Source organism: Rhinopithecus roxellana, chromosome 8 (assembly GCF_007565055.1).
Source record: "Rhinopithecus roxellana isolate Shanxi Qingling chromosome 8, ASM756505v1, whole genome shotgun sequence".
In the NCBI taxonomy this organism is placed as follows: Eukaryota; Metazoa; Chordata; class Mammalia; order Primates; family Cercopithecidae; genus Rhinopithecus; species Rhinopithecus roxellana.
This window is the reverse complement of record NC_044556.1, coordinates 129,183,293-129,206,858: the sequence shown is the minus strand read 5'-3', so window position 1 is coordinate 129,206,858 and position 23,566 is coordinate 129,183,293. Positions and strand designations below refer to the sequence as shown.

The window sequence follows — 23,566 nt, the reverse complement described above, 5'->3', positions numbered from 1 at the left end:
CCAGCCACTGCACTCCAGCCTGGGCGACAGAGCGAGACTCCGTCTCAAAAAAAAAAAAAAAAAAGTTTAAAAACTGGCCGGGTGTGGTGGCTCACACCTGTAATCCCAACACTTTGGAAGGCTGAGGTGGGCGGATCACCCTGAGGTCAGGAGTTCGAGACCAGCCTGTCCAACATGGTGAAACCACGTCTTTACTAAAAATACAAAAATTAGCCAGAAGGGTAGCTCACACCTGTAATCCCAGCACTTTGGGAGGCCGAGGTGGGCAGATGACCCGAGGTCAGCAGTTCAAGACCAGCCTCGGTAACATGCTGAAACCTTGTCTCTACTAAAAATACAAAAATAGCTGGCCATGGTGGTGCACACCTGTAGTCCTAGCTAGTTGGCAGGCTGAGGCAGGAGGAATTGCTTGAGCCAAGGAGGTCAAGGCTGCAGTGAGCTATGATCACACCACTGCAATCCAGTCTGGGTGACAGAGTAAGACTCTGTCTTAAAAAAAAATAGGGGATTGTTTCCTGAAATCCATTTTTTTTTTTTCTTTTTTGAGACAGGGTCTTGTTATTTCTCCCAGGCCAGAGTGCAGTGTCACAATAATGGCTCACTGCAGCCTTGATCTCCTGGGCTCCGGGTATACTCTTACCTCAGACTCCCTCGTAGCTGTGACCACAGGCACACACCATCATGCCCAGCTAATTTTTCATTTTTTTGTAGCAATGAGATCTCACTATGTTGCCCAGGGTGGTCTTACACTCCTAGGCTCAAGCAATCCTCTCACCTCAGCCTCCCGAAGTGCTCGGATTATAGGTGTGAGCCAACATGCCCAGCCTCCAAAATTCTTAAAATTTGTTGTGTGTGTGTATATGTGTGTGTTAATAACTGCATTAACTATATTGCAATGTAAAATGTATTTCTTGCCGGGCGCAGTGGCTCAAGCCTGTAATCCCAGCACTTTGGGAGGCCGAGACGGGCGGATCACAAGGTCAGGAGATCGAGACCATCCTGGCTAACACGGTGAAACCCCGTCTCTACTAAAAAATACAAAAAACTAGCCGGGCGATGTGGCGGGTGCCTATAGTACCAGCTACTCGGGAGGCTAAGGCAGGAGAATGGCATAAACCCGGGAGGTGGAGCTTGCAGTGAGCTGAGATCAGGCCACTGCACTCCAGCCTGGGCGGCAGAGCGAGACTCCGTCTCAAAAAAAAAAAAATGTATTTCTTATTGTTGATAAAGGTAAAATAACATTTGAAAACCAGTATTTATAGTATGATCCCAATTTTGCTTTAAAAAAAAGTGAACCAACTCTTAACAGGGTGACGAGGAGAGAATAAAGAAAAACTTTATTTTTTAAATCTATGTTCTATATTTCTTTAATTCTTATAACTAAGATACATATTTACTTTAAAAAATTAACAAAAACGGGGGCCGGGCACAGTGTCTCAAGCACTTTGGTAGACCCAAGCAGGCGGATCACCCGAGGTCAGGAGTTCAAGACCAGCCTGACCAACATGGTGAAACCCCATCTCTACTAAAAACAAAAAATTAGCTGAGTATGGCGGCGCATGCCTATAATCCCAGCTATTTGGGAGGCTGAGGCAGGAGAATCGATTGAACCTGGGAGGTGGAGGTTGCAGTGAGCCAAGATTGCTTTATTGCACTCCAGCCTGGGCAACAAGAGCTAAACTCTGTCTCAAAAAAAAAAAAAAAAAAAAAAAAAAAAAAATTTAACAAAAATGGGCTGGGCTTGGTGGCTCACACTTGTAGTCTTAGCACTTTGGGAGGTCGAGGCAGGCGGATCACCTGAGGTCAGGAGTTTGAGACCAATCTGGCCAACATGTTGAAACTCCGTCTCTACTAAAAAACACAAAAATTAACCAGGTGTGATGGCTCACACCTTTCACACCTTTCATTCCAGCTACTGGAAAAGCTGAGACAGGAGAATCACTTGAACCCGGGAGGCAGAGGTTGCAGTGAGCTGAGATCTTGCCACTGCACTCCAGCCTGGCAATAGTGAGACCCTGTCTCAAAAACAAACAAACAAACAAACAAACAAACAAACAAACAAAAACCCACAAAGGCCGGGTGCAGTGGCTCACGCCTGCAGTCCCAACACTTTGGGAGGCCAAGGTGGGCTGATCACCTGAGGTCAGGAGTTTGAGACCACCCTGGCCAACATGGTGAAACCCCGTCTCTACTAAAAATACAAAAAATTAGCCAGGCCTAGTGGCACACGCCTGTAATCCCAGCTACTCAGGAGGCTGAGGCAGAAGAATCGCTTGAACCTGGGAGGCAGAGGTTACACTGAGCTGAGATCGCACCACTGCACTCCTGTCTGGGCGACAGAGCAAAACGCAGTCTCCAAAAAACCCCACAAAAATGTGAATGTGTGTATATGTCCACAAACAAAATAAAAAAATGCTGAAAGGAAAAAAAGGAAAAACACCAAAAATACTTATATCTGAGTGGTGACATTATGGATAGCTTTTTCCTTCTTCTTTATAATCTGCTCTTGTAAGTTTCCTAAAATGAGAATTTATTACCTGATCATTTTCAATTTAAATTTTCAAAACAAATATTAGTGTGGCATGTACCTGTAGTCCGGCTGCTTGGAAGGCTAAGGCAGGAAGATCACTTGAGCCTAAGAGTCTAGGCTGCAATGAACTATAACTGTGTCACTAAACTCCAGCCTGGGTGATGGAGTGAAACACCATCCCTTAAAAAAAAAAAATTAAAGGGAAATATGAGGGAGTCCACCTCAGTGACCTCATTTAACTTGATTACTTCTGTAAGAACTCTATTTCCAATATGGTCACACTGTGAAGTATTATGGGTTAGGACTTCAACATATGAATTTTGTGGAAGGCACAATTTAGCCCACTCAGGACACCAGGTTTCCTCATAGCATGGTGGTCCCAGATGCTAAGAGAGCAAGAGCAAACGCCTGCAAGGCCTCCTGAGTCCTCAGTTACAAGACTCTTACAACCTTACTTCCACCATATTCTATTAGTCAAAGCAAGTCACAAGGCCAGTAGAGATTCAAAGGGTTTAAAGTGTGGGGAAATAGATTTTACCTCTTGACAAAAAGACCAGCAAGGCCAGGTGCGGGTGACAGTGCAAGACTCCATCTCAAAAAAAAAAAAAAAAGGACCAGCAAAATATTATGGCCGTGTTTTTAACCTGCCACAGGGCTTTAATGTTTTTTTGTGTGTGTTTTTTTCAAGACAGAGTTTTGCTTTTGTTGCCCAGGCTGGGGTGCAATGGTGTGATCTCGGCTTACTGCAACCTCCATCTCCCGGGTTCAAGCGATTCTCCTGCCTCAGCTTCCCAAGTAGCTAGGATTATGGGCATGCACCACCACACCTGGATAATTCTGTATTTTGTAGTAGAGACGGGGTTTCACCATGTTGGTCAGGCTGGTCTCGAACTACCGACCTCAAGTGATCCACCTGCCTCGGCCTCCCAAAGTGCTAGGATTACAGGCGTGAGCCACCATGCCTGGCCTTTAATTTTTTTTTTTTTTTAAATAATTAACTAGCTATATGGCTTTGGGTTATGACAAAAGCGTAGATTCTTAGAAACAGAAGGGACCAGGCCAATCTGAAGTCCCACTACTTAATACATTTCCTCTGCCCTCTGCCACCCCCAGCTCCTCTTCTTTTCCCATGTGATGAGATGTTCCTGCATAAGCTCATCAAGCCTCTGTGCCCCTGCTTAGGCTGTTTCCTCTCACTTGAAAGCCAGTACCTCCTCCCCCTGCCCCATCTTTTTATTGAAGTATAGTGTTCATACAGAAAAGTGCATATGCTTACCCACTAAATATGTACAATTATTATGTTCCAATTATTTATAATTTTAACAGAAAAGTATTTATGTGTGTACATTTGACCCCTGAACAACACGGGTTTGAACTACAAGGGTGTAGTTATATGCAGAGTTTTTAAATCAAAGGCTGATGGCTTCAAGGGATGTGAAATATGCATATACATAAGTTAACTTTTTGTATAGGAGGGTTCTGCAGGGCGCACTGGGCAACTTGAGTATGCACGAATTTTGGTATACATGAGGGGTTCTAGAACCAATCCCTCATGTATACAGAGGGACAACTGTGTGTGTGTGTATATATATATGTATATATATATATATATGCATGCATACACACACATATAGAAATCACATAAAATATATCTCTCTCTCATAAGTTTACTGCTTGACAGATTTTGCAAAGTAAGCACTCCAGGTCATTAGCATCTGAAAGCAGAACATTACCAGTACCTCAGAAGCCCTATTCATGTCTGCGTCTAAATTTCTTCGTTTTAAAAGGGCACCAGTTATATTGGATGACTTCACTTTAACTCGATTACTTCTGTAAAGACCCTGCTTCCAAAGAAGTTAACTTTCTGTGGTACTAGGAGTTAGGGCTTCAACATATCTTTTTGGAGGACACAATTCAACCCATCGAATGGGTCATGTTAGAATTCAAGACATCCGAGATTTGATGAAATCATGTTTATAATCCATTTTTTGCTTAAGCTAGTTTGAGCTGATTATCTGGTATAATCACAATGTAACCAATACAATCAATACAAATGCTCTGGTGCAACCATGTTTGCTTAATGCGAATTATTTACACATAACTAGTAAACTGGAGAATGGTGTCAGTAGAACAAGTAACTTGTGTTACTTCACTTGGACTTTTCTCAGCATGTTAATGTTTTGAAGTGATATGTAATAAACATCCTCGCAATCAGAGAAAGCTTTTAGCAATTTATGAAGACTTAAAAAAGCATAATTCAACCCTGCAGAAGTGCCGACTTTATTGTGAATACAAGTGCCTCCCTTCAGTGTATAAGCAACTAGTTTGGTGGCTTCAGGAACCACCAAACTTTCTACTGAGCTCTTTAGAAAGCTGCCAAGAGCAGATAAAGAAGGTGCAAAGACAATGTCCTGTGTTCTCCTTTTAGAGGGTTTTCCAGACCTTCCTCAGGATCCTAGTTTCCTCTCCACTTCGTAAGTGCATCTCTTGTGACTCTGCTTTCTGCCAAAAACAGCAAGCTAAATTTGTTTCTCAATGTTCCCTAAAATGCAGTGCTCTTCCCATTTTGCTGAGGTAACTCCTACTTATCTCTTACCTCTTCCCCTTTGCCTGCCCCTGGGAAATGTTCCACATCTTCTCGATTACCTCACCTTCAAACAGTTATGTGTTTCCGCAGTAACCCCTTATCCTCCATCAACACTTATTATACGTTATTGTAATTACTTGTTTATGGCTGTCTTCCTCACTAGAGCATAAGCAGGTTGGTCTTATTCACCAGTGTATCTCCAGTAACTAGTACAGTGCCTGGAATACAGAAAGTACTCATTACATATGAATTAAATCTGCTGGGCATGGTGGCTCATGCCTGTAATCCCAGCACTTTGGGAGGCAGAGGTGAGCAGATCATTCGAGGCCAGGAGTTCAAGACCAGCCTGTCCAACATGGTGAAACCCCATCTCCACTAAAAACACAAAAAATTTAGCCGGGTGTGTTGGTGGGTGCCTGTAATCCCAGCTACTCAGGAGGCTGAGGCAGGAGAATCACTTGAACCTGGGAGGCGGAGGTTTCAGTGAGCCGATATGGTGTCACTGTGCTCTACCCTGGGCCACAGAGCCAGACTCCATCTCAAATAATAATAATAATTAAATAAAATAGAACGTTAGAAATCTCAATTTTCTATCTTTCGATAATTTGGTTGTAGTAATTTGCTAGGGCTGCCATAACAAAGTACCATAGACTAGGTGGCTTAGACAACAGAAATTTATTTTGTTACTGTTCTGGAAGCTGGAAGTCCAAGATCAAGGTTGGTTTCTCCTGAGATCTCTCCTTGGTTTGTAGATGGCCACCTTCTCCCTGTGTCTTTGCAAGGTCTTCCCTCTGTGTGTGTCTGTGTCTAGGTTTCCTCTTCTTATAAGGATACCAGTCCTATTGGATTAGGGACCATCCTAATGGACTCATTTTAACTTGGTCACTTCTTTAAAGACCCTATCTCCAGAGATAGTCACATTCTGAGGTACTGCAGGTTAGGACTTCAATATTTGAATTTTGTGGTGGGGGGACCCAATTCAGATCATAAGGGCCTTATGGAGGAGAGCTGAGGCACTCCAACCGGCAGCAGCACCAGCGGCCAGACATGTGCATTCAGTCATCATGTACCTTCTAGCCCAGCCAATGCTATTATATGAACCAAGGTAAGATCAGCAGAACTGTCCAGCCAATCCATAGAATTGCAAGAAGTAATAAATCACTCCTGTTTTAAGCCACTAGATTTGGAGGGATGTTTTGTTATGCAGCAATAGAGAACTGAAACAACACATCTCACATAAATAATAAACTAGGCCCAGGCCCACTGCACTACTACAGTTAGTGATAGGCTACATGTTAAATGGATTGTTTAGTCAGCTATTTCATTACCTTTGAAAGGGAAATGAGTACTAATTTATTAATTTTAAATGAATAGATATTATTGCTACTGGTAACATTTATACAGCACTTGGCCAATTGTTTGAAGTAGTCTCTTAATAATTTATAAGGTTTTAAGGTGTTTTAAATCAAAGAAATGTTGCATCATACACTCTTGGGGCTAAAAGGCACAAGAGGTCATTTAATTTGTCTCCCTACTTTCAAAGAGAATGACTAATTCGGTGCCTGCCAGATAAGAATTTTCTAACTCCTCCTCCCCCTCGTTATCTCATCCAAAAAGACTTTTACAGTGTCAATCTGTAAATGGAACTGTATTTGGCACTGTACAGGTCTTTAAAGATTTAATGCAACAAAGCAGAGACAAATCACATAAACAAAGTCCAAAGAACTGCATACATAAACAGTTTAAGAAAAATGCTGGCCAGGCAGCGGTGGCTCACACCTGTAATCCCAGCACTGTGGGAGGCTGAGGCGGGTGGATCACGAGGTGAGGAGCTCAAGACCAGCCTGGCCAAGATGGTGAAACCTTGTCTCTACTAAAAATACAAAAATTAGCTGGGTGTGGTGGTGCACGCCTGTAATCCCAGCTACTCAGGAGGCTGAGGCAGAAGAATTGCTTGAACTTGGGAGATGGAGGTTGCCGTGAGCCGAGATCGTGCCACTGCACTACAGCCTGGATGACAGAGTGAGACTCCATCTCAAAAAACAAAAAAAAAAGAAAAAGAAAAATGTTATACATAAAATTACAACAAAATTTTTTTCTCTCAGTTTATCTACATAAGCATTTTCAGCCCAAGTAAATATAAATAGATAAACATAACTATATAAGCACATGCATATATTCAGGAAAATAAAAGATTTGGGGAAACATGATAGCTTTCAAATATGTGAAGGGCTTCATGTAGAATGAAGATTAGATTTGTTCTGTGTAGCTACATGGTAGAATTAGAACTGGGGTGAAACAGGTGGAAGTTTCAGGGGAACATTTTCCAGTTTATCTTTAGGAAGAATGTTTTAATAATTAGAACCCTTTGAAAGAAATGGATACTTTCACTGGAATTACTGCAGAGAGGATTCCAGGAGATTAGCCTAGATGACCTCTAAGTTTCTTTCCAACTCTGACACTTGAGTCATGTGTCATAACAAAACGTATCTGAGGGATATAGAGAAAGGTAAGTGAATTTTATAACGAAAGAATTGTCAACAGCTGTGGTTGTTTAAGGCCTGTACTGAGTAGAGTCCAAGGAAACTGTTAGGTCTGTATTGATAAGTCTGAGATTCTCTTATCAAGGAGGCAGGATCTGAATAGAATACTGAAGGGGACAGGAGAATCCTGTAAGGGAGTCACCCGAGACTTTTACTAGGGAGAATATAATTATTGCAAAAGTCATAGCTAAAAGGGATGCGTCTCAGAAATAGGCTAATTGGATAAAGCATGTATGCCTGCCATAAGAGGGGTGGAGGTTGGAGGAACAGGAGACGGAAGAACATTAGGCAATTATAATCCAGGTTATCCTGGAAAATAACTTCGAAACACTAGGTGAAACGTTTATTTTATTTATGTATTTATTTTTGAAACAGAGACTCCCTCTGTCACCGAGGCTGGGGGGTGCAGTGTCGCAGTCTCCTCTCACTGCAACTTCTGCCTCCTGGGCTCAAGCAATTCTCCTGCCTCAGGCTCCGGAGTAGCTGGGATTATAGGCGCGTGCCCGCAAGCTCGGCTAGTTTTTGCACCATGTTGGCCTGGCTGGTCTCAAACTCTTGACCTCAAGTGATCCGCCCACCTTGATCTTCCGAAGTGCTGGGATTACAGACATCAGCCACTGTGCCCGGCCTGTTAGGTGAAAATTTTAGACTTAGAATTTGTACATAATGAAGGAGAGGGAGAATGTGGTCAAAGCAATGAGATAAGTAGTTTCTGTTGAGTGAGTTGCTTGGTGCTAAAGGTGAGGAATCTCTAGGAAGAAAGGGCTAGTAGCAGGAGAAACCAGCACAGAGATGACTTGAGCCTAAGCTAACACTGTGTCTTATAATGCTGTTTATACAGATGAAGAGAAGACGTAGATATGAGAGATACTGTAAAACAGTAAAAAGTATGTCAATAGCCTAGAAACGCAGACCGGTGAAGTCAGGGATTAATGAGGCATTACTCACAGCTCCTTTCTTCTGGAAAGAGTGGTATTGCTCCTGTAATAAGGGATGATGAGGATGAAGAATATCTGTGTCTTCAGCACGCCTTGTTGCTGTTGTGATGTGTCTGATCTTTTATGCTGGCCTCTGGCCATTGCTCACATGAGGCTGTCCCTGTGCTATGTGCACCATCCCTGCTACTTTCTTTCCCTGATTTCTGTCCCTGCCTGGAGCTCTCAGCTCTCTCAATTCAGTCTAAGATAGAATATTTGGGATTATTTTAGATGTTGAGTTGTTGTGGCAGTAACTGCTGCTTATGGTAATGAACCTTAGGTAATTCTCAGGCAAGTCACTTTGGCTTGGTTATATTGAGGTGAAATAGTTTCCTGTACCTAATTAACCAAGTCTCTCTAGTCTATTTCCCTACTCTCCCTATTCTGAAAGTTCTCTTCACTTTAAAAATGAAAGAGTAGAGCTGGGTGCCATGGCTCACACCTATAATCCTAGCACTTTGGGAGGCTGAGGTGGGTGGATTGCCTGAGCTCAGGAGTTCGAGAATAGCCTGAGCAACAACAATGAAACCCTGTCTCCACTAAAATACAAAAAATTAGCCGGGCGTGGTGGTGTGCGCCTGTAGTCCCAGCTACTCGGGAGGCTGAGGCAGGAGAATTCCTTGAACCTGGGAGGCGGAAGTTGCAGTGAGCCGAGATGGCGCCACTGTACTCCAGCCTGAGACTCTGTTTCCAAAAAAAAAGAAAGAGTAGAAAACGCTGGCAAGATAATGGATGTAAACAAAGTCTCCACTTACATATTTGCTTTAGTCTATATAGGATCTTAAGAATCAACGGTAGAGGAAATCTTCATATGTAAAACAAAGGTATTATGTAATACTTCACATATACTTTGAAGGTGTTACCCAGGTAGGTATGACGAATAAAGGGATTATATGATTCTACATGTTTTTATTGGTTGGCTGGTGTTTTTGTTTTTAGTTACATACAGGGTGGCAGGTAGGGGGGCTTACATGAATAAATACTTTATAATTTGTCCCATGATCTAAGTATATATACATATATATATATATAATTTGAAAGTTAGTCTTGTAAAACCTAAAATCATTATGTTTTTTGTATTAATAGTATATGCATATATGACACCAGTTATATGCCAAATATTGTTTTAAGTACTGTATATATCTATAGACTAATTTAATTTTCACAATATTCCTATAAGGTAGATACTATTTGTTATCATCATCAGTTTACAGATAATGTACTGAGACACAAAAAGGTTATGTACTTTGCCCAGATCAAATAGTTCATAAGTATCAGGGCCCAGTGATGAACCCAAGCAGTCTGGCTTCAGAGTCCCTGCCCTTAGCCACTGCACTCTACTACAGGCTGAGCATCCCTTATCAGAAATGTTCAGACCACAAGTGTTTCAGATTTGCAAATATTTACATACACATAATGAGATATCTTGGGGATGCGACCCAAGTCTAAACACAAAATTCATTTATGTTTCATATATACCTTTATAGACATAGCTTGAATGTAATTTAATACAATATTTAAAAAATTTTGTGCATGAAACAAAGTTTATGTTAAGTACTTATGTGTGAAATGTTCCACCTATGGCGTCATATTGGTGCTCAAAAAATTTCGAATTTTGCAGCATTTTGGATTTTGGATTTTCAGATTTGAGATGGTGAACCCATATATTCACCTATTTTTATATAGTATGCATGAATTAGCAGAGAAACCAAACCATTATCCCCAAATTAAAATTTTCTCCCATAATAAAAATCAAACAGTGAACCAAATTCTGGCTCTGTGACATCTTTATCCCTTGTGAATGAATTTTTTTCAGTAGTTGCAAACACTGGGAATTAGAAGAAAAGAAAGGTATTTTAAACACAGGGAAATTTTAATCCAAATGGAAAATTCATATTTTATCCAGTGTTTACACAGTGTTTCCGGAAGTTCCCATTTTGGAGGTAATTTCAGTTATTTCTGGCCACACCCTGGATGGCAATGGAATAATTTCATAGTGCTTTTGTAACAGGCAATATCTACGTCAGTGGATGGTTCATCTAAGTTCAACCTGGTTCAGGAAAGATGCGCAAAGGAGAGCTTCATCCACCTCTTCTCCCAACCCTACCTTTCCAGTGGTTGTTATGTTCCTTCTTTGCAGTGGCTCCCGTCATGTCTAATTTAAGCAAAATTTCAGTTTTTTTTTTTTTTTTTTTTTTACCTCCATTAACCGATACTTTTTATAAAGCAAATTGGGAAGCCAAAAGAATAACAGGAGAATGATCAAGCTTTTTGAGAATTAAAAAAATTGAATTATCATTAAGATGCAAGTAAGCACAGTGGGAGAGGGGCATGGCGAGTCAATTGTATATAGTATATGTGTGTGTATAAAACACTTCTTTTCTGCCTCATTCACCCTCTTCAGACCGCATGAGCTAACATGAGTAAGTTCTGACTCAGAAACAGGGTCAAAGATGTATATTTTTTCTCCTTTGTCATCAAAAGAAGACCTGGCCACGTGCACAGTGTATAAAGGATGCCAGTGGGAAGATTAACTTTACTGTCAGGCATTGTAAGGGAAACAGAAACTCACATGTGGTGAGATAGGAGTTCAAGAGGAATTCATGGTAATATAATATGAGGAATTGGGCTACAATCGCGTCCCCAATGAGACTATAGAAGGCACACAAACCAGGCGAGTGCGATTTAACATCATGAAATAATCTCCAAAAATTAAAATCAAATAAGGTAGCATTTTACTCTCTTCTTGTAAATTTTATACCATTTTAATTTTTACTGGAGGCCTGCCGCTGACAAGGGTTTTTAAAGGGATCCCCCTGGGCATTTTAGAGATCCTCAATTGGATGGCAAGGACCAAATAAATGCCTTGTGCTTTTCTGCCCCACCTGTGCCTGCACCTGAGGGGCGCACGCGGGGGCACTCAGCCCTCGACTCACTGATTTGACAGGTGGAAGTGGGATGGGGAAGGCCGGAGACCGACCAACCCCAAAGGCAGTAGCGTGTGGAGCCGAACGTGGGAGGGGGTCGGCTGAGGCGGATTGACGGGTGGGATGCCGAGGTGCGGCGACAGGACGCGGAGGACGAAAGACCTGCAGCAGCGGTGGTCGGCAAACGAGGTGGGCACTGGGGGACCCACCCTGCGAGGAGGCGGGGGCGGGGGCGCGGCGCGGCAGGGCGGGGCGGCAGCCGGGAAGCCCTCCTTCCCAGCGGCGGAGGAGACTGGCGGGCGGGGGGCTGGAGACGCTCTGTCCCAGGCTTTCCCAGCGCTCGGTGGTTTAAAGATGGCGGCGGCGGCGGCGGCGGCGTTTGGGGCGCGGAGCCGCGGGAGGAGGAGGGAAAAGCAGAATCTGTGAGTCGCCTGGAGGCAGTGCGGCGGCTGCCGTGAGGAGTCCGGGTGCGGAGCCGCCGGCGCCCCAGCCGCTCAGGGCCAGGGTCTGGGCTGGGAGGGAGAGGCCGGAGCAGCGCCAGGAGCCCGAGGCCGAAGTCGAGGAGGAATGTGACTAGGGGTCGGCGGGGGCGCGGGAGTACGCGAGAGCAGGGATGGGGCAGCAGGTGGGCCGCGTCGGGGAGGCTCCGGGGCTCCAGCAGCCTCAGCCCCGCGGGATCCGGGGCAGCAGTGCAGCCAGGCCCTCCGGCCGCAGGCGGGACCCGGCGGGGCGCACCACAGAGACCGGCTTCAATATCTTCACGCAGCATGGTGAGTGTGTCCGGGTGCCGGCGTGAGGGCGTGCGGTAGGCCGGGGGTGGGGTCGGGGCGGGGTGGGTGACGGACGGGCTGCCCGGGGGGTCGGGGGGTGGAGGGTGCCTGAGAGTGGGGGCGGAATCTGCTGCCATCTGGTTCAGTCCTGGGAGGCGAGTCACACCCCTCCCCCCTCGCGTCTCCAGCCTGGCTGGCAGATCCCGGGGGCGGAGAAGGAAAGAGAAGTGGGCTTGGGGACCCTGGATGGTCTGTCCTCTACTCTGGGACGGGACTATGCGGCTGGAGAAAGAGAGTGAATGGCAGCTTCAGGAGAGGGAAGGATGAAGGGCAGTATGAGCTCAGTCCCAGAGGTGGGAGCATAAACCCGTCGTTAGTGAAGGGGAAATGGGTTGTGTCCTAAGGGACTGGGAAATGGGAACCGAATTTCAGGAGATTGTGGCGTAGAAGGTAATGTGTTTACGTCAGGTGATGAGCAGTATCAGAATAGTGAACTGTGGAGTGCCCAGAAATGCCTTTCTGTAGGAAAGATGAAGGTAGCATCTCATCACTTTTGACATGCTTTTGTGGTTTGTTTTGTTTTGTATTTCGTTTTTACTAGAAATGAAAGGCTTTGCCAAAGCCTCTGTACTATGCTTCAGAGTAGGACACACAATTCTGAGATTGCTGGCAAGGGTTAGAGGTTGGTGGGCATGGTTAGGACTTCAGTCAGTATTTTTCCCCTTCGTAGTGTGTGTGTGTTCGCGTGCCCATATACATACATACATGTATGTATGCTCCCTGTAGTCTGAAACCTATTATTTTGATCTCATTGTTGATGTATTTTTAGAATAGTTGTCTTCAAACTGTTTTTTGTTTTTTTTTTTTTGAGACAGAGTATCGCTTTGGTGCCCAGGATGGAGTGCAATGGCGGAATCTCGGCTCACTGCAGTCTCCGCCTTCTGGGTTCAAGTGATTCTCCTGCCTCCCGAATAGCTGGGACTGCAGGTGCGCACCACCACGCCTGGCTAATTTTTGTATTTTTGGTAGAGACGAGGTTTTGTCATGTTGGCCAGGCTGGTCTCCAACTCCTGACCTCAGGTGATCCACCTGCCTTGGCCTCCCAAAGTGATGGGATTACGGGCATGACCCACCGTTCCTGGCTGAAACTCTTTCTTTCTTTCTTTTTTTTTTTTTTTTTGAGACGGAGTCTCATTCTGTCGCCCAGGCTGGAATGCAGTGGCACGATCTTGACCCACTGCAACCTCCGCCTCCCAGGTTCAAGCGATTCTCCTGCCTCAGCCTCCTGAGTAGCTGGGATTACAGGCGCCCGCCACCATGCCTGGCTAATGTTTTGTATTTTTAGTAGAGATGGGGTTTGACTATGTTGGCTAGGCTGGTGTCAAACGCCTGACCTCATGAGCCACCCGCCTCAGTCTCCCCAAGTGTTGGGATTACAGGCGTGAGCCACTGCGCCTGGCCACATGTCTCCTATTAAAGATGTGCTTGAGTGTCTCTTTCAGGTGTATGAACACTTTATGAAGGTGATATATGAGCTAATCTTTATTAAAATCATTTCTTAAAACATAGGATGGAAGAATGGATTAGTAGTTTACAGGGAAGAAATCATCCAAGTAAGCTTCACTTTGTGGGAAGTGTTACTATGCATTAAACTTGGCCTAGTAGGCAGTGATGATCCTCTTCCTCTACTATCTTACTCGGTATATAAGATTTTCGAAGAAAGAGGAAGTAGTGAAGAATGGAATAGGAAGACATTTTGAGGATTTGGATCCATGGAGAGGGAGAACAGGTTGGGCAGAAGAAACAACTTGAGCAAGAACATGGGAATAGATACAATTTGATGATAGGATAGTGAGGAGACATCTGTCAGAAATGAAGCATCATTATGAGTTGGAAGAAAAAGATCATAGAGCAAAAATTGGAAGAGTCGAGTTCTGGTTCTGGCTCCACCTGGCTGGGTGATTTTAGTTACCATCTTTGGGTTTCTTTATCTGTAAAGTGAGGAGGTTGGACTGGATGATCTCTAAGATACTTTCTGATTTTAAGATTTTATGATTCTAATTAAGAAGCAGTAGAAAGAAAATGTTGATAGGCTGGATGGGACTGGGTTATGGAAAATCTGGCAGAGAAGTTTATATTCGTTTACCTGATTGGCTAGTCTTTACCTGAAAGACTGGCCTTGAGTGGTGGCAGTGGAAATAGGAGGAGTAATTTCAAGGGGCCTTTCATTCATTCAACAAACAAGGGGTTGTTTTGAGCACCTATTACCTACTGGGTTGTGGGAATGTTGCTGTGAACATAACAGAGTCCCTGCCCTTTGGAACTTAAAGGACTTTATGATTTGATAGAGGATGAAAGAAGAGAGATCACTTTGGAGTATTTGTTAAGGGCATGAACTCTGGACCCATTTTTCCTGGATTTGAAACCTTGCTTGGCTGCTTATGAGCTTTGTGACCTGGGACAAGTTATTTAACTTTTTTGTGCCTGGGATTCTTCATTTGTAAAGTGGTGATAATAATAGTATCTAGTATTAAATTAATAGTGGCTGGGCACATAGTATGAGCTAAATGTGTGTTAGCTACTGCCATTACTAATACTACTGTTATTATTAAAAATAGGGATAATTCAGCTGGGTGTGGTGGCTCACGCCTGTAATCCCAGCACTGTGGGAGGCCGAGGTGGGTGGATCACGAGGTCAGGAGTTCGAGACCAGCCTGAGCAACATGGTGAAACCTTGTCTGTACTAAAAATACAAAAAATTAGCTGGGCATGGTGGCACGTGCCTGTAGTACTAGCCACTCAGGAGGCTGAGACAGGAGAATCACTTGAACCCGGGAGGCAGAGGTTGCAGTGAGCCAAGATCGTGCCACTACACTCCAGCCTGGGCGACACAGCAAGACTGTCTCAAAAAAAAAAAAAAAAAAAAGTAGGGATAATTCAAAGATGACACCAGGATTTAGAACCTGGCTAACTGGAATGATGATGATTCTATTGACAAGTTTGGAAGTTAGAAGCTGATTGAAAAAATGGGAATAGGGCAAGTTTATTGCCAAAGACTAGTATGAAAAGAAAGGAATTAGCAAATAATATAGGAAACAAAGATGAAGTGAGTACTGTTTTTTAGACAGATGAGTTTTAAAACTTTTTTTCTGTAGATCATAGTTTCTTAACCTTGGCGGCATTGATATTTTGGGTTGGCTAATTCTGTGTTGTGGGGGACTGTCTCGTGCATTGTAGGATGTTTAGCAGCATCCCTGGACTCTACCAACTAGATGCCAGTAGCACCCTCTTTTTGCCCCTTATTTGTTACAAGTAAAAATGCCTACAGACATTGTTAAATCTCTTGGGGGGGGGGCGGAATTGCCCCTAGTTGAGGACACCACTTAGAAACGTGATAGATTTGGCCAGGCACGGTGGCTTAAGCCTGTAATTCCAGCACTTTGGGAGGCCGAGATGGGCGGATCACGAGGTCAGGAGATCGAGACCATCCTGGGTAACACGGTGAAACCCCATCTCTACTAAAAAAATACAAAAAACTAGCCGGGCGGGGTGGCGGGTGCCTGTAGTCCCAGCTACTCGGGAGGCTGAGGCAGGAGAATGGCATGAACCCGGGAGGCGGAGCTTGCAGTGAGCTGAGATCCGGCCACTGCACTCCAGCCTGGGCAACAGAGCGAGACTCTGTCTCAAAAAAAAAAGAAATGTGATTCTGAATTGAATGAATGAATGAACTAGATTCATAAGCTTCTCAGTGGATGTATCATTTGACATTAACATGGTAAATCTAGATGCTCGAATCTAGTCTACAAATTACTGTCTTGAGTTTGCAATATTAAGGTATTAGCACATAATTTCATATATGAACGTTAGGTCTGTTAGACTCCTGAGTTTTTTTTTTTTGTAGGTTTTAATGTAAGCCAAATAATACATTTAGTTAATCAGTAAAAAGGTACATGCATTATGGAAATGGTTTGTCAGAGTCCAGGACTTTTCTTTCTTTAGCTAAAATGGTCATTTTTCATTGCTAATAATATGTGGGTAAGCTAATAATATGTGATAATTTGCCTTGCCAAAAGTGATTTTTGTGAATATACTTTAGAAGGAACAAAATAGAGCCATTTTTGGTATGAAAGGAGTGAATGCGGTGTGACTTTTCTGAGCTCTGCTATTTTTTTTTTGTAAACACTTACTTTTATTTATGTTTTATTTTAGAGAAAGGTCTTGCTCTGCCACCCAGGCTGGAGTGCTGTGCTGCGATCATAGATCACTGCAGCCTTAAACTCCTGGACTCAAGTAATCCTCCTGCCTCAGCCTCCCGAGGAGCTGAGGCTACAGGCAAATGCTACCACACCTGGGTAATTTTTTTGTATTTTTTGTATTTTTTTATTTTTTTTTGTAGAGATGGAGGTCTCACTGTGTTGCTCAGGCTGGTCTCAATCTCCTAGGCTCAAGTGATACTCTGCCTCAGCCTCCCAGAATGCTGGGATTATAGGCATGAGCCACACGGCGAGAGGCAAGCTCTGGTATTAAACCTTTTTGGTGAGCTGATGTTTTGTGACTAATAATCTAGGGTTGAATACTTACTTGTCTGTATCACACATACCTTTTAACAGTTGAATGATTTTACTTCAGCTTCCGTCTCTCATTTTCTAAAAATTCTATTAAAATTTAACATTAGGCAGGGTGCAGTGGCTCACACCTGTAATCCCAGCACCTGAGGTCAGGAGTTCGAGATCAGCCTGGCCAACATGGTGAAACCCCGCCTCTACTAAAAAATTGCAAAAATTAGCCAGGTGTGGTGGCAGGCACCTGTAATCCTAGCTACTTGGGAGGCTGAGGCAGGAGAATCCTCTGAACCCAGGAGGCAGGGTTTGCAGTGAGCCGAGATCGCACCACTGCACTCTAGCCTGGGCGACAGAGCAAGACTCCCTCTCTAATAAAACAGACGAACAAACAAACAAACAAAAAACCTTAAATTATGAAGTTTGGAATAACAAAAATTTTTCGTTAAATCAAACTCATTATTTTAAGTGATCTGATTTATTTATTTTATTTGGGATCTGTGTGTTTTTTTTTTTTTTTGTAGTGAGGTAGGGTCTTATTCTGTTGCCCAAGCTGGAGTGCATTGGCGAGATAATGGCTCACTGCAGCCTGGACCTCCCGGGCTCAAGTGATCCTGTCACCTCTCAGCCTCCTGAATACCTGGGACTGTAGGTGCATGCCACCATGCCTTTCTCTCTCTGTCTCTTTTTTCTTTTTGGTAGAGAGAGTTTTGCCTTGTTGCCCATGCTGGTTTTGAACTCCTGGGCTCAAGTGATCTGCCTGCCTTGCACTCCCAAAGTTCTGGGATTACAGGTGTGAGCCACCACACCCGGCCAGTAGTTCATGTTTTAATCTTTGTGGAATGAAGGCTGTCAGCACCCCAGGTTGAAAACGATATTATGGAAAGGACAGGAAGGCTGTTGCAAGGGAATTTTAATTATGGTGACTTAATATAAGAACTAAACTTCGTTTTTTATTTTTATTTATTTTTATTTTTTTCTTGAGCACCAATCCTGAAGACTAAACTTTTTAAAAGAAGTCAGCTGTTAGATTTTTATTAACCTCCAAATCTGTGTAAGTTATAGATGTGTAGTGGGGGTCCATATTTTTAGCAAAGTAATAAGTTGTGATACAGATTCTGTTATCGTAGCCCACTTGGCAGTAAAATTCCAAGTAAAGTGATGAAGTCTGAAGTTTCTCCGTAAGGGTCTTCAGCCTGCTTTATTCAATAGTTTATTTATTTACTTAGGTGGGGTTTCTTTTTTTTTTTTTGAGACAGGGTCTTGCTCTGTTGCCCAGGCTGGAGTGCTGTGGCGTGATGATAACTCACTGCAGCCTCAAAACTCCTGGCTGAAGCCATTCCTGACTCAGCCTTCTGGGAAGCTGGGACTATAGGTGTGTGCCACCATGCCTGGCTAATTTTTAAATTTTTCTGTAGAGATGGGATTTTGCTGTACTGCCCAGGCTGGTCTTGAATTCCTAGGCTCAAGTGATTCTCCCACCTTGGCCTCCCAAAGTGCTGGTATTACAGGCATGAGGCCCTGCATCTGGGGCCTCGTTTCTTTTTTTTTCTTTTCTTTTTTTTTTTTTTTGAGAGAGAGCCTTGCTGTGTCTTCCAGCCTGGAGTGCAGTGGCGCGATCTTGGCTCACTGCAACCTCTGCCTCCTGGGTTCAAGCAATTCTCCTGCCTCAGCCTCTGGAGTAGCTGGGATTACAGGTGGCTACCACCACGCCCGGCTAATTTTTGTGTTTTAGTGGAGATGGGGTTTCACCATGTTGGTCAGGCTTGGCTTGAACTCCTGGCCTCAAATGATCCACCCACCTCAGCCTCTCAAAGTGTTGGGATTACAGGCATAAGCCACTGCGCCTGGCCTGTTTTTTTGTTGTTGTTGTTTTAAAGGTATTTAATTCCTCTGAATATCATCTTTAAAGGACCTGACTTGATTTTTGTCAAAATAAATCATAAGGTGTAACCAGTCTGTGGGTTCTTCATGAGTTTCAGGCCAGGTGCGGTGGCTCACACTGGTAATCCCAGTACTTTGGGAGGCTGAGGCGGGCGGATGACAAGGTCAGGAGATCAAGACCATTCTGGCCAACATGGTGAAACCCTGTCTCTACTAAACATACAAACATTAGCTGGATGTGGTGGCATGTACCTGTAATCCCACCTATTCAGGAGGCTGAGAGGCAGGAGAATCACTTGAACCTGGGAGGCAGAGGTTGCAGTGAGCTGAGATCGTGCAACTGCACTCCACCCTGGGCAACGAGCAAAACCCCCGTCTCAAAAAAAAAGTTAGACAGGCATGGTGGCGGGCACCTATAATCCCAGCTACTCGGGAGGCTGAGGCTGGAGAATCACTTGAACCCAGGGGGCGGAGGTTGCAGTGAGCTGAGATCACACCACTGCACTCCAGCCTGGGGGCAGGGCGAGACTCCATCTCAAAAAAAAACAAAGAGTTAAGTGTAAGCCAGCACACTGACCTCCCCATGAAATTTTCATGGTACAAACTTTAACACTTTCCGCAGAGTATCCTGTTCTTCTAGGCTTTTCATAGAATGTGAAGTTAATGGCATGTGATGTTACTTAGCGTAATCTGCTAAAAAGTGATCGTCGCCGGGCGCGGTGGCTCAAGCCTGTAATCCCAGCACTTTGGGAGGCCGAGACGGGCGGATCACGAGGTCAGGAGATCGAGACCATGCTGGCTAACACGGTGAAACCCCGTCTTTACTAAAAAATACAAAAAACTAGCCAGGCGAGGTGGCGGGTGCCTGTAGTCTCAGCTACTCAGGAGGCTGAGGCTGGAGAATGGCGTAAACCCGGGAAGCGGAGCTTGCAGTGAGCTGAGATCCGGCCACTGCACTCCAGCCCGGGCGACAGAGCGAGACTCTGTCTCAAAAAAAAAAAAAAAAAAGTGATCGTCTCCTTGGAAGAAAAGCCGTGGGCTGCAGTCACACATCCAAATTGACAGATATCTGAATGGATTCTATATAAAAAGAAAAGATTTGTGTCTTCTGGAATATGAATGTCCACTTTTAATAAATTCAAACAGATCCTGACATAAACATCATGGATTTTACGTGACCCATCATTTCATGGATTCTTGGCACCAAATCTCTGGGCATTGTATAACCCAACCCACTGCAGTAGGAAGGAAACACCTTGAAAGGACACTCCTGGTAGGAAATACGGGTTTTTTTGGGGGGGGTGGCGGGTAAAATCCTCTATGGGAATAATTGTCAATTAGAGGATAACCTGTGAAAAACTTCTCTGAGTGGTTTAAGTTTAAAAGATATTACACCGAATTGCCAGTATTGATGAAAACATAAGTGTCTGTCTTCATGATGTAGTTGACAATTGGGCAAAACTCAGTTACCCACCTGAATGCTATAATAGGTTGTTTTTGTGGTTTGTTTGAGACGGAGTCTTGCTCTCTCACCCAGGCTGGAGTGCAGTGGTGCGATCTTGGCTTACTGCAGCCTCCTGGGCTCAAGCGATTCTTGTGCCTCAGCCTCCCAAGTAGCTGGGATTACAGGCACATGTCATCATGCCTGGCTAATTTTTGTTTTTTCAGTACAGATGGGTTTTCACCATATTGGCCCGGCTGGTCTCAAACTCCTGGCCTCAAGTAATTCACCCTCCTTGACCTCCCAGCGTGCTGGGACTACAGATGTGAGCCACTGTGCCCAGCCAGTTTTTAAGGTCAGATTTTTGTATGTGTCTAAAAACTCTTGTTGGATTACGTCACCATAAAGAAGATGTTAATCCTCTGAGGACAGTGCTAACAGTTTGTCTTCTCTTTTAGCCTGTTGGCCTGATAAGAAAAATGTAAGAACCTCATATCCCCATTGAGACTTTTTTCACCCCAAGGAACTCTAATGGCTTGTCTGACTTTCACATCTGAGGGGTGGGAGGTCACTAGGATAACCAGAATTGGATTTTGATGAGAGTAGTTTGAATGCTCTCAAAGTGTGAAATAAAAGCCTCATCTGTAAATTGGCTCATACTTGTAAAAGTACGTCCAGTCTACACATTCTGTCACATTGTAGTGGGGAAGACTGAGAGATACCACATCAGGAGGAGAGTCGAGCGGCAGTGGCAGGAGACCCCATGTGAGAGATCTCAGTGGGAAGGGCAGTCTGGAGAGCCAGGGCCATCCATAGCAGCTCAGAAGCTTGTGAACTGCAAGTTCTTCTTGACTGATTTCTTCTGAGTGAAAAGACCTTCAATTTCACCAGTTGAACATTCAGCAGTATGTAGTTGTCAAAAATAATGCTACTAAAAACCAGACTTTCAGATTGGCTTAAACTTCTGCCATATACTGCTTAAAAAACACACACCTGTAGAATTTCAGAAGAGATTAAAGCACTAGCTGAAGTTTGTTTTCTGCATTCCATGCTTTAGTCAAAACACTCAAGATTTGCTGTGAACTACTCCGTAAATAGAAAAAACGACATGCTTTGGTAATTTCTTCCTTGGTAGTAGATTTTCCTGATAAAGCAACCACCTCCTAAACAAGGCACTCTCCTGTGCAGCACACACCCAGCTCGCAAGTGGCAGGCAGCTGGTGCTCAACCTGCTTTAAACAGAAAACAAAAACCAAACCAGAAAAACCAGCATCCCCCCACCATTGTATGTTTTTATTCTTCTTTGCTTCAGTCTCTTTCAAAATAGGGAATGATGATAATATTTGTGTAGTTTTTAGAGCTTTTGAAGACCTTTTATGTCTTTCATCTCATTTGACCTTTACAAATACTCTGAAATAGGTAAAGCAGGTATTAATCTTCCCATTTTGTAGATGAAGAGGAGTTTAGAAAATTAAGTGACTTCTTGAGGTCACATAGCTGTTTAAGGATAGAGCTGGGACTGATAGTTTTGTCTCCAAGTCTTGCCATAGTGTAGAGATGTAGAGAATGTGGGTTTTAAAATCAGTTATAATTGGATATAAATCCTGCTTTTTGTCTGACATTGGTACATGGTTTATCCCTCACAACAGGTTGTTGCAATAATTAAATGATAAAATTGTACGAGACTTTTAAGGAAGTACCAGGTACTGTGGTGCTCAATAAATACCAGTTTTATTGTCATTATTTACCTCAAGGTGATTGTGAAGATTATATGAGTTGTATGTGAAAATGTTTTGTAAACCTAAGCACTGCCATTGTTACTGCGATGGCATGCCAAAGCGTAGAATTGCCTTAGCATTTATATTTATTACTTTATTTTCTCTTCTTATTAAGTTACTCTTATTAGAGGACTTTCAGAAAGCAGTAAAAGGTAAGGGAATTTTGGGAATCTGAAATCACAGGAGAATCTGAAATCACTTTAGGTCTACCTTCCTTATAAGGTGTAAGTGAGACCTTCTCTAGACCATTTGTCTTTGTCTTAGGGATTGGGTGTCAGTATATGTAGTGCATGGTTCTTACAGACATCTTTTTCTTCCATCAAATAACTTAAACCAGAAACACTGGCCAATGCAAATTTAAAGTTGATAGAGACTTCATTCTCAGTTAGCCCATTTGTTTGCTGGTTAATAGTTAATGACTTTTTAAAATGACTTTGTTGTAACCTTCTTTATCTGACATCCTTTAAGACCTTTTTTTTTTTCTTCTCTATTTTCTTCTTTTATTCTCTTTGTTTTTTCTTTTACCTCTGGATGTAAAATTTCTTCTTAAAAGCTTGTTTAGGACAGGCATGGTAGCTCACGCCTGTAATCCCAGCACCTTGGGAGGCCGAAGCAGGTGAATTAGTTCAAGACCAGCCTGGGCAACATGGCGAAACCCTGTCTCACAAAAAATACAAAACCTAGCCAGGTATGCTAGTGTACACCTGTAGTCCCAGCTACTGGGGAGGCTAAGGTGAGAGGATCACTTGAGGCCAGGAGGTTGAGGCTGCAGTGAACCATAATCATGTCACTGCACTCCAGCCTGGGTGACAAAATGAGAACCTATCTCAAAATGAAAAAAACTTGTTTAGTACAATTATCTTCTTGAAGTTGTGAGTCAAATGGGCTTTTTCTTAATATGGCACTGCACATATAAAGACTTCAAAATACTTCAGAACCTTTCAGTGTTAACAGATGTCTTCTGGACTAGGTAAATATGTTGCTACTTCAAATCATATAGAACAGTTCTGAAACTTGAGTGTGGAGAGCTTGTAAAAGCAGATTGCTGGGTCCCACCTCCAGGTTTTCTGATTTAGGGCTGAGGAGGAGCTCAATAATTTGCATTTCTGGCAAATTTTCAGGTGTTATAGGTGCTGCTGGTTGGGGACTATGCTTTGAGAATCCTCTGGTCATGTGAGATTAAGAAGAGTACTTGGCCTGGCATGGTGGCTCACGCCTGTAATCCCAGCACTTTGGGAGCCCAAGGTGGGCGGATCACAATGTCAGGAGATCAAGACCATCTTGGGCAACATAGTGAAACCCCATCTCTACTAAAAATACAAAAATTAGCCGGGCGTGGCAGCATGTGCCTGTAGTCCCAGCTACTCGGGTGGTTGAGGCAGGAGAATTGCTTGAACCAGGGAGGCAGAGGCTGCAGTGAGCCGAGATCATACCACTACACTCCAGCCTGGGCAACAGAGTAAGACTCTGTCTTGAAAGAAAAAAAAGAAGAGTACTTGATCAGAGGTGATTCAGTGACTGTCAGAAAACAGGATATAATGTACTAACTCTCTTCAAAACTAGTTCAGAA

General features: G+C 43.6%; 1 protein-coding gene and 1 pseudogene across 4 annotated transcripts in view; one reads left to right on the top strand and one right to left on the bottom strand.

The window, feature by feature from the left end:
• The first annotated feature begins 11,893 nt into the window (after nt 1-11,893).
• The window catches only part of ABL2 (ABL proto-oncogene 2, non-receptor tyrosine kinase), a 133,996-nt gene continuing 122,323 nt past the window's right edge, over nt 11,894-23,566 (top strand). For 2 of the 4 annotated variants that reach the window (XM_030935131.1, XM_030935129.1), the window contains exon 1: nt 11,894-12,334. In XM_030935131.1, coding sequence (XP_030790991.1) covers nt 12,178-12,334 — 157 coding nt within the window. In that variant the 5' untranslated portion in view covers nt 11,894-12,177. The remainder of the gene's footprint in view (nt 12,335-23,566) is intronic. The other 2 variants (XM_030935130.1, XM_030935128.1) reach the window with 2 other exon arrangements.
• Nucleotides 19,785-23,449, bottom strand: LOC104672024 (annotated as a pseudogene).